Below are 15,473 nucleotides of genomic sequence, written 5' to 3' on the forward strand. Positions count from 1 at the left end.
TGCATAAATACACATAATCTGTCCTTCAAGACGCACTTTTGTCTCGGTTTGATGTCTTTTTGTTACACAGTTGACTTTCTTTCTCTAAAACTCCTGTTGTGCTTTGCCGCCCAGCCGACCAATCGGGGCCGTCGATCCCTTTCGACACAGAAAACGTAGACTTTAATTTATGCGATATATTGTAGAGACCAGTGACGAGCGGTGTGAAGCAAAGCATCATGGGAGTTCACCGTACGCAGCGAGGGATCTGTAAACACGTGGGTCTCCTCTCAGGTGAGGGTCCAGCTGCAGCCGGCGCGTCTTTACCTGGAGGACACTTTCGTCTACTACGTCAAGACCCTCTTCAGCACCTACATCCCCGAGTCGGCGCTTCCCTCCGCCAGGGTCCGAGGGTCCCGGGCCGACGTGCCCGAGCAGGTGAGCCAGGCAGTGCAGGCCCTGGTGCGCCCGGTGCGCCTGCAGAAGCTGGTCATCCAGCCGGTCCACCTGCTGGTCAGCATCCACGCGTCGCTGAAGCTCTACATCGCCTCGGACCACACCCCGCTGGCCTTCTCTCTGTTCGAGAGGGGCCCGCTCTGCACCACGGCCCGCCAGCTGGTCCACGCTCTGGTCCTGCACTACGCCGCCGGGGCCCTCTTCAGAGCCGGTGAGTCCCCGCGTCCTCGGGGGGGGGGGTTCCTAGAGGTGCCGAGTCTGAAGCCTTGTGTGTCCCGGGGTCAGGATGGGTGGTGGGCTCGCTGGAGATCCTGGGCAGCCCCGCCAGCCTCGTGCGCAGCATCGGCAACGGCGTGTCCGACTTCTTCCGCCTGCCGTACGAGGGTCTGACTCGGGGCCCCGGGGCCTTCGTCAGCGGCGTGTCCAGGGGGACCACCTCCTTCGTCAAGCACATCTCCAAAGGTAGAGGGTCGTCGTTCGCCCGACCGGGGGTTCCGTGGAATCCTTACGTGTGTTTGAAAACCGTCAGGAACCTTGACGTCCATCACCAACCTGGCCACCAGTCTGGCTCGAAACATGGACCGACTGTCTCTGGACGAGGAACATTACAACCGGCAGGAGGAGTGGAGGAGACAACTGCCCGAGAGCCTCGGGGACGGACTGAGACAAGGACTGTCTCGCCTGGGCATCAGTTTGTTAGGTCTGAGAACACACACTCATGTACACACTCATGTACACACTCATGTACACACTCACATGTACACACACACATGTACACACTCATGTACACACTCATGTACACACTCATGTACACTCATGTACACTCATGTACACACACACATGAACACACACATCTACACACTCATGTACACACTCATGTACACACACACATGAACACACACATCTACACACTCATGTACACACTCATGTACACACACACATGTACACACTCATGTACACACTCATGTACACACTCATGTACACTCATGTACACTCATGTACACACACACATGAACACACACATCTACACACTCATGTACACACTCATGTACACACTCATGTAGACACTCATGTACACACTCATGTACACACTCATGTACACTCATGTACACTCATGTACACACACACATGAACACACACATCTACACACTCAAATACACACTCATGTACACACTCATGTAGACACTCATGTACACACTCATGTACACACTCATGTACACACATGTACACACACACATGTACACACTCATGTACACACTCATGTAAGTAAGTAAGTAAGTAATATATATTTATATAGCGCTTTTCGAGACCAGGGTCACAAAGCGCTTTAACAATCAAAACAATACTCAAAACAGTACATACTTCAAAGATCAAGACAACACCGAGAACAACACAGGAGTTCGAGTAATTCAAGGAAAAGCCTGAACAAATAGAAACGTCTTAAGATGTTTCTTAAAGGAGTCAGTAGATCCATCAAGCGCAAAGAGAGAGAAGATCGTTCCAAAGCTTAGGAGCAACAGCCTGAAAAGATTTCTCTCCTCTGGTCCTGAGCCGTGTGCGTACACACTCATGTACACTCATGTACACTCTCATGTACACACTCATGTACACACTCATGTACACTCATGTACACTCTCATGTACACACTCATGTACACACTCATGTACACACTCATGTACACTCATGTACACACACACATGAACACACTCACCTACACACTCATGTACACACACACATGAATACACTCATGTACACAAACTCATCTACACACTCATGTACACACACTCATGTACACACTCATGTACACACTCATGTACACACTCATGTCAAACACACATGAACACACTCATGTACACACACTCATGTACACACACGTACACACACACATAAACAAATTCATGTACACACACTCATGTACACACACTCATGTACACACACTCATGTACACACACTCATGTACACACCTATGTACGCACACAGATGTACACACTCTTGTAAACACACTCATGAACACACACCAATGTACACACTCACATGTACACACACAGATAAACACACTCATGTACACACATATATAACCACATGCACACACACAGATGTACACACACACGCATGCAAACACATGTACACACGTACACACACTCATGTACACACGCATGTACACACACTCATGTACACACTCATGTACACACCTATGTATGCACACAGATGTACACACTCTTGAAAACACACTCATGTACACACACTAATGAACACACACTAATGTACACACTCACATGTACACACACAGATAAACACACTCATGTACACACATATATAACCACATGTACACACACAGATAAACACACTCATGTACACACATATATAACCACATGCACACACACAGATAAACACACTTATGTACACACATATATAACCACATGCACACACACAGATAAACACACTCATGTAAGTAAATAAGTAAGTAAGTAATATTTATTTGTATAGCGCTTTTCCAGACCAGGATCACAAAGCGCTTAAACTATCAAAACAATATTCAATAAAGTATATACTTTAAAGATCAAGATAATACTGATCATAATACATATATATACAACACTCATGTACACACACTCATGTACACACACGCATGCAAACACATGTACACACGTACACACACTCATGTACACACGCATGTACACACTCATGTACACACGCTCATGTACACACTCATGTACACACGCTCATGTACACACGCATGTACACACTCATGTACACACGCTCATGTACACACTCATGTACACACACTCATGTACACACGCATGTAGACACTCATGTACACACTCATGTACACACGCTCATGTACACACTCACACATACATACACACACTCACGTACACACACAGATGAACACACTCATGAACGCACACATGTATGTACACACTCATGTACACACATGTACACACACACTCATGTACGCACACATGTTCCCACACGCACCCATGTAAACACATGTACACACACACTCATGTATACACAACCATGTAAACACATATAAACACACATGTACACACTTAGATGAACACACACATGTCCACATCCATGTACACACTAAGATGTACACACAGAAGTAGACACTCACAAACACATACAGTATACACACACACATGTAAACACTCATAAAACACATTCAAACACACAAAAACACCTCTAAACACACATGTACACACACTTACACACTCAGATGTACACACACATCGAAACACTTTCAAACACACGTAAACACATTTACACACACACACACATGTACACACACAAAAACACCCATAAACACACACATGTGTGAGTCTCTCAATGCTGGTGGTTCTTGCAGGAGCCATCGCAGGGATCGTGGATCAGCCCATGCAGAACTTCCAGAGGAGCTGGGAGGTCCAGAGCTCGGCAGGAAGCAAAGCCAGAGGCGTCATCTCTGGGGTGGGCAAAGGCATCGTGGGGGTCTTCACCAAACCTATAGGGGGCGCCGCTGAGCTGGTTTCTCAAACTGGATATGGTGAGACCATCGAGAATCAAGAACACACACACACACACACACACACTTCCACACTCACATCAATACACTGATACATGTTGTAAAACATAATAGTAATAACACATAATTTATGTAACGATTTTAGTGACATCTTGTGATTTTTCGACCCTTGTGTGGTTTAATAAATAAAACTGAAAGACAAAATATATCCAGACATCAGCTTTAAAAGCTGCTGGAATCACTGTATCCTCTCTTCCTCAGCTGTATTTCATTGTTCCTTTAGCTATGGGGGACACACTGACTGCTGCCATCTAGAGACCGGAAGCTGAATTGCAACACAAAAATGAACAAACACCATCAATATTTGAATGTTAATTGTATATAAAAATCGAATTATTTGATTTTATACTCACTTGATTGAATATAAATAAATCAAGAATTATCTATAATAAAGAAGAATGATTTTAATGTAGTTTATGATCTAAAGTGTGCGTCTGTCTGGTCAGGGATCCTTCACGGCGCTGGACTCTGGCAGCTCCCCAAACAACTCTACCTGCCCTCGGACGACAAGAGCGCTCAGGCCCCCAACAGCCACCTGAAATACGTCTGGTACGACCTTTGACCTTTCCCTCAGACGCTCTCAAAAACTTTTCTAAAAACCTTCTAAGTTCTGAATCTCCCCCCCCCCCCCCCCCCCTGGTGGCTGCAGGAAGATGCTGCAGTCTCTGGGCCGGCCGGAGCTGCACATGGCGCTGGAGGTGACCATCGTGAGCGGGTCGGGTCAGGAGCACGCCGGCTGCCTGCTGCTGACCTCCGAGGTTCTGTTCGTGGTCAGTCTGAGCGAAGACACGCAGCAGCAGGCGTTTCCCATCACTGAGGTCAGTCTTCAAACCATCACATCTTAGAGCTGCAGTGACGTCTGGGGCCACCAGAGGGAGCACATTTACATAGAGATGTCTCACCATCAGAAAAACATTGTTTATTTATTGTTTGTGGTGTACATGGAATATAATTGATGGAAATAAATGTAAATAAAATAAACAATATACAACACATTATAAGAAGAGACTTGTAGATTAAAGTGGGAATAGAAAAAAGAATAAATACATTTGAATATACTTAACAGAATTTAATAAAATAACAAACAAAACTGTTAAATAAAATGAATAGACAAAAACCGTATCGTTGGTTTAAATAAATATGTACTTGTTTTTTTGCCAAAACATTTTATATTTTATAGTTATTTTTTAAATATATATTTCATGAAGTGTGTTTATGTAAAATATTTTTTTATTTACAATTAACATGAAAATATTTAAGTTGTTTATTCATTTTTGTGTTAAAATGAAACTTGCAGCTGTCATATGGTCATTACATCCTTTGCATTTAAAAGAACAATAAAATCCCGCTACATCCCGGTGATGACTGAGGACGAGAGGATACAGTCCAGTAGCTTTTAAAGCTGGTGTTTGGACATATTTTGGTTTCAAAACAAATGAAAATTAGTTACGAGCGGTTTTAAAACTTTTTTTCCTTTACAAGCAGGCAAATCATCGTCGACTTCAACTACAAATATATACTTGTTACTACAGTATCACAATATATCGTATTATTTCCTCGTATCAAGATACACATTGTATCACTAGATTCTTGCCAATACACAGCCCTATAAAATTAATATCTGAACTTTTCATTGTATTCAGAAGAAATACTTGAAAGTTAGTGATAAATCAATGTTGTATATCATTTGAATATTCATGATCTACAGTTACTGCAGTAGAGTTGGGTATATGTTCACCATAAAACAAGTTTTATTGAAGAAAAACCTGCTTAAAATGATGAGATACGCGTCCACAGGTGGAGTGTCAACAGTCGACGTGGCGTCAGGACGAGCTCACCCTCACTTTGCACCATCAGACGGTCGCCGGTGACTCAGAGGTGAGAGGTCAAGAGGTCGTGATCAAAAACACAAACGTGTAGAAACATTTATCAGAACACGTTTATTTACACAATAATCACGGTGACACGTCTCCTCAGGGCGACGGCGTGCGCGAGCGCCTGTCGGAGCAGCAGTACCAGCGGCTGGTGGACTACGTGACCCGGGCCTCGCACTTCCTGTCCCCGACCCCCGCCTCCCTGCAGCAGCAGCCCCCCGTCACCCTGGCCGAGCCGCCTCGCTCCGTCACCAAGTCCTACCGCTACCTGGTGGAGCCCGCCTTCGCCAGGGTGTTCGTCAGCAGGTTCGTGATGGTGAAGGACCGGGCGCTGCGGGTGGGCTTCCACTGACACTAAAAACTGCTGACTCGTCTACAACTCGACGTTCCAAGTGCAATATCTGGATCCAGGAACTTTGTTTGTATTGTTTGTAAACATATTTGCCTTATTTTTGTACTGATCCGACAAATCCCAAAGAGAAATTAAACGAATCATCTTGGTCAGAGTTGTGTGTCGTGTGTGTGTGTGGTCAGCGGTGTGTGTGTTACCGCTTGCTGCCGGATCTGGACGAGCGGTTGGATGGTTGCTGGCGTCCTTGTTTACTTCCTGTCGACTTCATGCTGCTCACGGACATGGTTTCTACAGCAGGGAGGGAGAGACGGTCAGACTCTCTGTTACGAAGCTTCGTGAAGCATCAGCCACTTCTTTCTAGTTCAGTAGGTGGCGCCGTTGGCTTAAATATAATTGCAGGTTTTATCCAATCAAAAAAACATTAATTTTAATCCCAAAAAAATACTTTTAAATCAAACCATTTTCTTTGATCAGATTATAAAACTGAATAATTAAATGTAACTAAAAAGATTATTATTCAATCCCCCAAAAACGTGTTCAGTTATATATATATTTAAAAAACGGTAGAAATTAGAAGAAATAATAAAAAAAATCGTAGTTTTTTGTAGTATTTTTATTTCTTTTTTTTTTTTCCATATTAAGTGATTTTCTTGTTTTAAGTTGCTTCTAGTTTTTTAAATGAAAATTGCCTTTTTATTGTAGTTTTTACTTTTAATTAAAAGGGGAAAGTGTTTTAAGTTGCTCACTGCTTCCAGGATTGTACGTTCATGTGAGAGCTTTCAACCAATCATATTTGAGCAGCCGGTCATGTGTTACCCGAGGCCTTCAGTCGCTTCAGAGCTGGCCCTTGTTCATTGGATTGCGTTAACCATCAGATTCGAGTCAGCGCTTTGGAAGCTACTACACGCGTCACAGCTTCCACGATACTGAACGCATTGAGCGCGGACACGTGACACGTTCATGTCCTCTGATTGGATAGCACTGAGACTCGTCACATGGAGCTGAAACGTCGATTTGAGTTAATTTAACTGTTTGTTTTTCAACACAAAGGCTGAAGAGCTTAATCTGGTCGAGGATATACTTGCAAAGCCATTTTCAAGAAGGAATTTTCAGGAAAAGCTGGACGTTGTTCAGAAAGTTATACTAACTCCGAGACGAGTCTTTCACGAGATTCAAAGGATTTATTTATTTCCTCCATACACTACGTGAGTAAATGCTTTTTTTTCTAAATAATGTTGCGCTTTATGAGATCAATAGTGGTGCTTGTGTGTGTGTGTGTGTGTCGCTTTAGGCCTATGTGTGAAATTCACGGCCCGCCACTGTTGTAACTTAAAGAAACAGTGTCTTTGTACCGTAGTTTCCACATCATTTTAGCATTAACGGGTGGCATTTTTGAAAAGGTGGAGTAAAGATTCTATGTGGGGCTTCAAAAGAAATTGCCCATATTTTAAGGAAAATGACTGACAAATTATGTTTATATATATATATATATATATATATATATATATATATGCATCATTTAAAAAGGTAATAAAAGAAGAAATGTTTTGGTAGCTTGACACCAACTTGACGCACCGATACATGGCGTGAAGCAGACCTCCATCCTGCCGTGTCTCTTCAGCATCACCTCCTCCTTCTTCAGAGCCGCCGTGTACTTGGAGTACGACCAGGAGAGCTGAGGACGGTCGGAACAAAGTCACGTCACTGTGACGCTCAACGAGATGATCCAGTTCTGCTCGTTCGTATCTCTGGATCTGACTCTAAAAGAAAAGTCGTACCGGCTGTTTGGGATACAACTGTGTCCTGCTCATGGTCATCCTTCCTTTGGCCGTCTTCTTGCTCGTTCCGTCCTCCACGTTGAACTCCTCCTCGCTGTCCTCGTCCACTCGCATGCTCAGCTCCTGATCCTCCTGTCGACGGAGATTTGATTTCATACACGGTTTTAAAAACTGAAGTTTTTAACTTTTTATCAGCTTTAGAAGTCTTTTGCTGACATCACTGCTTTTGTGTTTTCACTTAATAGCAAACGTCCTGATTCAAGAGATAATATAAAGAGGTTATAAGAGCAACAACATTCTAAACAAGTGGGTCATAGACACTTTTTTTTCTCATGTTCCGAGAGATTTCGTTCACGTTAACAGTACGATAAAATTAAAAACAGGCTTTTCCTTGATTTTCTTCAACTCCTGTGTTGTTCTCAGTGTTATCTTGACCTTTAAAGTATATACTTTTTGAATATTGTTTTGATTGTTTAAGCGCTTTGTGACCCTGGTCTGGAAAAGCAGTCTATAAATATAAATTGCTTACTTACTTACAAGAGCCAAATGCACATTGTAGTTACCCTGCTCTGAGGTTAGGGGGAGCCAGAAACAATTTGTTCAATATTAGCTCATGGACAGATCAATTGATTTTATTTAAATATATTTTATATATTAAGACTTTTCAAACATGTGTTAGCAGATATTGGTAATTAGTTTGTTAAACCATATTTATTTATTTTTTTCACTCATTTAAAAACTTCTTCAATTTTCAACATGATGTTTGAGCAAACACGTAAGTTGTATTATTCTTGCTGGATAAAATGTGGCCTTAAATATATACTTTTGATCTATAGAAGTATACAAGAACCCTTTTTTTTAATGAAATGTTGGGTTTTTTAAGCATTAAATTATTTGTTCTTAGTAATTGAATTCAGTTATTTGTATATTGAAACGTTTTTTAACAAATTCATAATTGTTTTCACACGTAGAGTTTGACATTCCAATTCAAATAATTCAAAGATACATTGGCAAAATTGATTTTTACAAAACATTATAAACATAAATGCAACATAAAAATGTGCCACCATGATTGGCTGAAAGTAACTCTTGGTTTTGTCAGAAAAAACAACCAACATTTCAATGAAAATGAATCCAATTTGTAACAATGAAAATGTTAAAGTCAACTGGTGAATGTTCTGATGCCACTGATCCAAACTCATCCTGCCAAAAGTCAAGTAAAATGTTGAAATGTAACCTTGATCTCAAAGCTGCGACTTCATGAAATGTTAGTCGAACATATCAGCACTTTAGTAACTGAGAGTGGACACTGGAGACAGCAGAGTAATTCCAGCTCCTCACCTGTGACCTCCTCGCCTCCTCCTCCTCTTGTTTCCTCCGCTGTCTCTGGATCTTGGCCTTGTGCTGCAGCTTCTTCTCCTCCAGCATCGGCAGCAGCTTCTCATCCGGGACGCTGCCGGTCAGTTTCTGGAACTCGGGCCAGAACCGGAGCAGCTCACAGAACACGGACATCTGCGTCACAGAAGCAGAACTCCTGGGTCAGCCAACCGGACCAGACTCGCGATGAGGTCCCTCAACCCGCCGCTCTCACCTGGGCCTCCCGGAAGACGTAGGGACCCAGGTTGTGCTGGTTCTCCAGGATGTTCTGGACCTGCTCGGCGGGGATGTCGATCTGCAGCGGCGGCGGCATCGACGAGTTGATGAAGCAGTTGACGATGGTGTTGATCTTGCGGTTGATGGTGGAGTTGTCGCAGTTGGAGTGACAGAGATCCTGAACGTCCACATGAGAGTTTGAACTTTAACCTTTCATGCTTCCAGTCGACATCATTGTAACATCATCACATGACTTCAGTCTATAGTAAACATCTGACTGCATCCATGAGGCCAAAATACTACTAGAAAACTGACCATTAAGAAATTTTATTAATAGTTCAACTCTATATATCCTTTTTCTCCTTTTTATGGGTGTTGGTTTAATTTTATATTGCTTTTTTATTTATAAACAAAATGTATATACAATTAAATATTACGTAAAAGATATCATGGCATAATAAGACTAATTTTAAATTTGATGTATTTGAATTTAAATTGTAAAATGTATAAAATGTGGAATGTTTTTTTTTCTTTGGAATCTTTTTTTTTTTTTTAATTAAACAAAATTATATACAATCAAATTAAGAATGAAGCTTATTTTAGAATGTTAAATTTTATTATATAGGTTTTAAATTTGGAGTTTTCCCATCTGATTTTTTTGTGTCTTCCTTCTCTCGGATTAAGGGCCCCCTAGTGTATAATGTTGGCCCCCAAACAAATGTATTCGCCCACGCCTGGTCAGTGGGTAAATATTGCTTTTTTTAAGATGCAAATTTGTCCTGTTTGTAGCTGTTTTATAGGTTGCCATAGCAACATAAACTTCCCCATTGATTGTGAGAAAACCATGTGCTGGGCCACATCAAATGACTTGGCAGCCTCTACCTCTGTTTCTCAATTTTGACACTATAATCGTCAAACTATAATTTTTTAAGTAATACTGTAAGATTGAGTTTTCTCACTTTATTTGCAGCCTATCCTGGTCGAAATTCGAATTTTCTTATCTTCTTCTGTGTTACTAAATTCAAGTCTTCCATTTCGACTTTCTTGTGGCCCCTTAAGAAATGTTCTCGCCACAAAGACTCAGGTGAGCGTTGCTCTGTTACATGTAGCAAAGTAAATAAATGTCTGTATATCACTGTTCATAAGTGTCTTAAGAAGTTTCTTAAGGAATTATTTTTACCTTCTGACACTCTGACTGGCTCGATGATATTTGTAAATGTACTACAAACGGTTGTTATTATGGTGGACGTGCTCCTACCTTGTACCGCTGCACCTCCTGCCAGAAGAGAACGTTCTTCTCCATGAATTCTCCCTTGACCGAGACGAAGCGCTGGAACTGCTCGGCCGAGCACGAGTTCAGCAGAATCCTCCGGAACAGCAGGATTTCTTTGGAAGAAGTCATCCACAGACCTTCAGACTGAAGCCAGAGATGTCGAGGGATTAGATCAGACGTGATGATTCCACCCAAGTAAAGTAAGTTACCTTCACTTATTTAACTAAAATATGACTATTTATTGATTTCAGTAGCTAGTAAAATGAGTTAAATTCATATTAAGAATAATATTGAGAATAATAATACATGTTTTAATACATCTTTTTGATAAAAAACTTCACAGAGGCTTTGAATTTACGGCCTGTGGGATTATGCTTTGGGCCCCTGAAAGTCCAAATGTCTGGTTAGAGCCTTAAAATCAACTATTTTTAAAGCTTGGATGATACGAAAATGGATAAAAATGGTCCAATGTCCGACTCAAACATCCGCAAAACATCATACAACAAAATATAAATCAAATTTTGATCAAGAATTGTAAAAGAAAAGCAGAGAAAAGCTGATTGGAATCGTCTCCTCAACAGGTTATAAGTAACAGACTCGCCAGTCAGGGGCCAAGTCCTGACAAAAAAAAGTATTTAGAAAAAAAAAAGGGTATTTTCAGGGGCCCCCCTAACAAGATTGATGTCAATTTTCAATATGTTACATTAACGCAGCAGGATATTGTGCAGACGAACAGCGACAGGAAGTGATCGTTGAGGAGAGAGAAAGTGGAAGAAAATGTTAGTCAGAGATGAGTCACAATCATCCAAGAAAGAAAACTTTCCTTCTTTTCCTTTCATTTTTTTTTTCTATCCACACGAAAGTTTTTAAAAAAAAAAAAAGATTATTTACTCCTCAGTGGGTTCATCCAACATCCAACACAAACCAGAGTTTCCACGCCAAGTCCTACCTTCCCGGCTCTCTTGGTCCTGCGTCGCTGCTGCTGCGAGAGTCTCTCGGCGGCCTGGAGCTGAAAACACACACAGATGTGAGCTTCACACTCACACACTCGTCTGTGTCTCCCTGTAATCATGTTTCCCTCAATCAAACGCTACGACCTCTTGTGATGTCATCGCACGCCGCCCGTGTAACGCTAAACTGCTGCTTTTGTCTCATCGCCTAATGAGGAGCGCCGCGAGCGAAACCTCGTAAACTCGATCACATAATGAGGCGTCTCTGATGGTCGTGTCTCTTCCACCGGGCGAGGACACCCGAGAGATCTGAGTGACATCTGACATCCATCAGAGCTGTCACTCACGCTCTGGTGTGGAGACAAATAAGTCAAACTCATGTGTGTGTGTTTATGTGTTAGAAAACACATTTTATCGGACAGAAAATGATGCCAAATTTTTTATTCTGGTTACTAGTTTCATTTATTTCAGAACAGTTGCCACAGTATTCGATTCGGATATTTTTTTTCCACAATACTGTATAAATATTTAATGGCACTGTATCCATTATTTATTTATATTAAAAAAAAGTTGTAATTATTGGCTTTTAAATTATGTATTTTAATTTTGTGTAACAATCAAACTAGTGGCCGCTAGATGGCAGCAGTCGTTATGTCCTTTGAAGTTAATGGAACAACAAAATAACGCAAGATCCCTCTGAAAACTGAGGACGAGAGGATACAGTTGACTCAAGTAGCTTTTAAAGTTGATGTTTTGGAACTCCTGTGTTGTTCTCGGTGTTATCTTGACCTTTTAAGTATATATTTTATTGAGTATTGTTTCGATTGTTTAAGCGCTTTGTGACCCTGGTCTAGAAAAGCGCTCTATATTTTGGTTACATTTTGGTTTCAAAAACAAATGAAAGCAGTTACGACTTTGTCAAGAGTCATGTGGTCTGTAAATTCTGCAACACCAGAGTCAAGTACTCAAACAAGTGTAAAGTAATATAGTGTATTAGTATAGTATCACAATGTATCTTTGTATCATATCGCCAGATTCTTGCTAATACAGAGCCCTAGTATGTATTGATTTATTTAATCTCTTTTTTACATCCGTCTACATCAGGGCTACACAAGGCATGGAATATTCACCTATAAATAATGTTGTGTTATCAAAAGGTCGCTAACACCAGAGATTTGTCGACCAGCAGCAGTTTGCGAAACTGCATCGCTTTTTGGGCAAAGGCTGAAAATGCAACGTTGACCACTTACATCGAACACGAAAAAGAGAGGATTTAACGACTAATCGAACAGAAAAGAATCGACTCAAGGCCTTTGCCAGAGGCAAAAAAAAGTCACGTATATACTGTATATCTATATATTCTCATGTGCCTTTTCTTGCACAATGTCAACAAGGAGTGTATAACTTCAGGAGAGACCTGGCTGTTGCTTTTTCAATACATATGTGTTTTTCTCTGTGTTATCTTGACCTTTAAGTATATATTTCACTCAAGTAGAGTATTTTTTGATTGTTTAAGGTTAAGCGCTTTGTGACCCTGGTCTGGAAAAGCGCTCTAAAAAAAAAATGTAAAAAATAATTATTTCTAACATTGTTGATCTATTTTTTAATCTCAACAGTAAATAGTAATACCGGCACACAGGCTGGACATGCTTCCGAAAATCTATATATATTATTCTTTTAAGCAAATCATACACTTCAAATGTCATATAATTTCAGTTTTCTATAGAATTCTGAAATAAAACCCCACTTTTTCAACTTGAATAAAGCAGCACCACTATGTTTGACCAGATGAGGGCAGCAGAGACACTAATCTCCACTCATTTGTGGATTTATTTTTCAGAATTTGAGTTCATCCTAAACTACTAAAGTTATCTCTGATATAAATATTATTGATGAAGCTTCATGAAGCATTGTCCTCATGGTCAGAGCCCACCAGATGGCGCCCTCATCTCAAGTATCCACTGCTTTGAACTGCTTTGATACATTCTTTTAAAGTGAGGGCGCCACCTACTGAACTAGTGAAAGAAATACAACACTGCTTCATGAAGCTTCAGATTTGCAAGGACGTTTCGTACCTTCGACTTCTGCGTCTGACGATCCATGAAGTCCACGGTGGCCAGAAACAAGGGCAGCCACGTGTTTTCCACGTGATTCTTCACAATGTGTTGAATCTCCTTGGCGACCGTGTCCGTGAGAGTCTCTTGTTTAAGGCGCTCCAGACCCCCGGCCTGACTTAATACCTGCGCATTGGAAAACACCTTGTGAGCGCCGAGAGGAAACGTAACGAGGGCTTTAATTTTTTTTAAAGTAGAGGAGAGCCAATCCCCCCCCACCCCCCTAACTCCCACTGTGCTCTTTATCATTCCCACAATCCCCGAGATCCCTTCATCTTTTTTCGTCTGCGTTCTCTCTTGGAACATTGATCCGGTCCGTGCCGTTCGATTCAAAACTCTCTCCACAGACACGAGCACTGAAATCAGAACCAGTCGCCAGAGGCTGAGGATGAAAGGAAGTGAATCTGCGAAGGGACGAGTGAGTGACTGGAGGAGAGTCGAGCCAAAGCAGTAAAACTGTCAGTTTATCCACATCACTCACGCACGACCGCGACCCAAACCAAGAAGCCAGACGTGGTCTCGCAGAGACGGACCGGGGCTGTAAACACGATGAGTGGCTGGACATGTGATGAGGTGCGAGAGTCTCTTTTAAATCATCAGCAAATATTGGATTAAGCGACTGGATTTAGTTCAAATGTTTGAGTCATTTTTTTCTTCTTTTCAGCTGAACGTGCATTTGCAGGAATGATTAGAACTTCTGGGTTCTCAAAGCGTGAGAAGATTGTTCTTGAAATGGCTTTGATGTGCTTGTAATTCTGAGAGTCAGCTGTGGTTTCTGCTCCATTTGAAAGCTCGACTGAATGAAAAATCTTACGCTGTTCTGCTCGTCTATCGTGGCCGGACCCTCCGGGCTGAAGAAGTACCTCCTGTTGAGGTACTTGCTCACGAGCACCGCAGACTTCTCCTGCTTCTCCGCCTCCTCTGGCGGAGGAATCATCCTGAACTCCCTCAGATCCAGCCAGCACTGCAGGTGAATACTGAGAGGACAAACAAAAAAAAGAAGCGGTTCAAGAAGCGTCGTCACCACCAGGACGGAGGAGATCGACGGTAACCTGGCGTCTAGGTTTTCAAGAAAGTCCCTGAAGTAGCGGATCTCGTGAGCGTGACGGAACAAAGACGCGAGGCGGTAGCCTTGGTAGCGCGGCGGCACCTTGGACCAGGCGTCTGGAGGCCCGCTGTCCGTAGTGGAGATCAGGAAGTCAGCCTTAAGGGGGAAAAAAGAACGTGTTAAGTGGACAGATTTAAAGAGGATTCGTCCGGTGATCGTGACCTGTTTCCTTTGAGACTCGTTGTATAAACCCTGCAGTTCTCTGTACTCCTCGTTGTCCACGTAGCGAACCTCATCGTGAACATCTAGCTGAAGACACAGAAACACAGATGATGACAGTTGTGTGAATAATGTTAGGTTAGGTTAGGTTTGGTAGAACTTTATTGATTGATTTTTTCCAATTAGCCACAGCAAATACATACATTTTTCATAAAAATAAATCAAAATAAAATAAGAACAAGAACAAAGAGAAATAAAGAGAAAGAACA

At 41.8% G+C, this 15,473-nt stretch overlaps 2 protein-coding genes across 4 annotated transcripts in view; one reads left to right on the forward strand and one right to left on the reverse strand.

Moving 5' to 3' along the window:
• vps13b (vacuolar protein sorting 13 homolog B) overlaps positions 1-6,384 on the forward strand; it is a 304,204-nt gene extending 297,820 nt beyond the window's left edge. For both annotated transcript variants that reach the window (XM_087805873.1, XM_087805872.1), the window contains exons 60-67: positions 274-646; positions 721-897; positions 965-1,135; positions 3,788-3,964; positions 4,450-4,552; positions 4,653-4,821; positions 5,801-5,881; positions 5,981-6,384. In XM_087805873.1, the coding sequence (XP_087661999.1) occupies positions 274-646; positions 721-897; positions 965-1,135; positions 3,788-3,964; positions 4,450-4,552; positions 4,653-4,821; positions 5,801-5,881; positions 5,981-6,229 (1,500 nt within the window). In that variant the 3' untranslated portion in view covers positions 6,230-6,384. The remainder of the gene's footprint in view (positions 1-273; positions 647-720; positions 898-964; positions 1,136-3,787; positions 3,965-4,449; positions 4,553-4,652; positions 4,822-5,800; positions 5,882-5,980) is intronic.
• A 33-nt stretch (positions 6,385-6,417) lies between these two features.
• rgs22 (regulator of G protein signaling 22) overlaps positions 6,418-15,473 on the reverse strand; it is an 18,127-nt gene continuing 9,071 nt past the window's right edge. The window contains exons 14-24 of one of the 2 annotated variants that reach the window (XM_087805875.1): positions 15,208-15,294; positions 14,990-15,141; positions 14,752-14,914; positions 13,899-14,063; positions 11,823-11,882; positions 10,859-11,017; positions 9,599-9,778; positions 9,349-9,519; positions 8,008-8,139; positions 7,805-7,904; positions 6,418-6,517 (exon numbers count right to left, since the gene is read on the reverse strand). In XM_087805875.1, the coding sequence (XP_087662001.1) occupies positions 6,423-6,517; positions 7,805-7,904; positions 8,008-8,139; positions 9,349-9,519; positions 9,599-9,778; positions 10,859-11,017; positions 11,823-11,882; positions 13,899-14,063; positions 14,752-14,914; positions 14,990-15,141; positions 15,208-15,294 (1,464 nt within the window). In that variant the 3' untranslated portion in view covers positions 6,418-6,422. Of the gene's footprint in view, positions 6,518-7,804; positions 7,905-8,007; positions 8,140-9,348; positions 9,520-9,598; positions 9,779-10,858; positions 11,018-11,822; positions 11,883-13,898; positions 14,064-14,751; positions 14,915-14,989; positions 15,295-15,473 lie in introns of both variants that reach the window. The other variant, XM_087805874.1, reaches the window with a different exon arrangement.

This window comes from Callionymus lyra, chromosome 13 (genome assembly GCF_982586985.1).
Source record: "Callionymus lyra chromosome 13, fCalLyr1.hap1.1, whole genome shotgun sequence".
Classification (NCBI taxonomy): domain Eukaryota; kingdom Metazoa; phylum Chordata; class Actinopteri; order Syngnathiformes; family Callionymidae; genus Callionymus; species Callionymus lyra.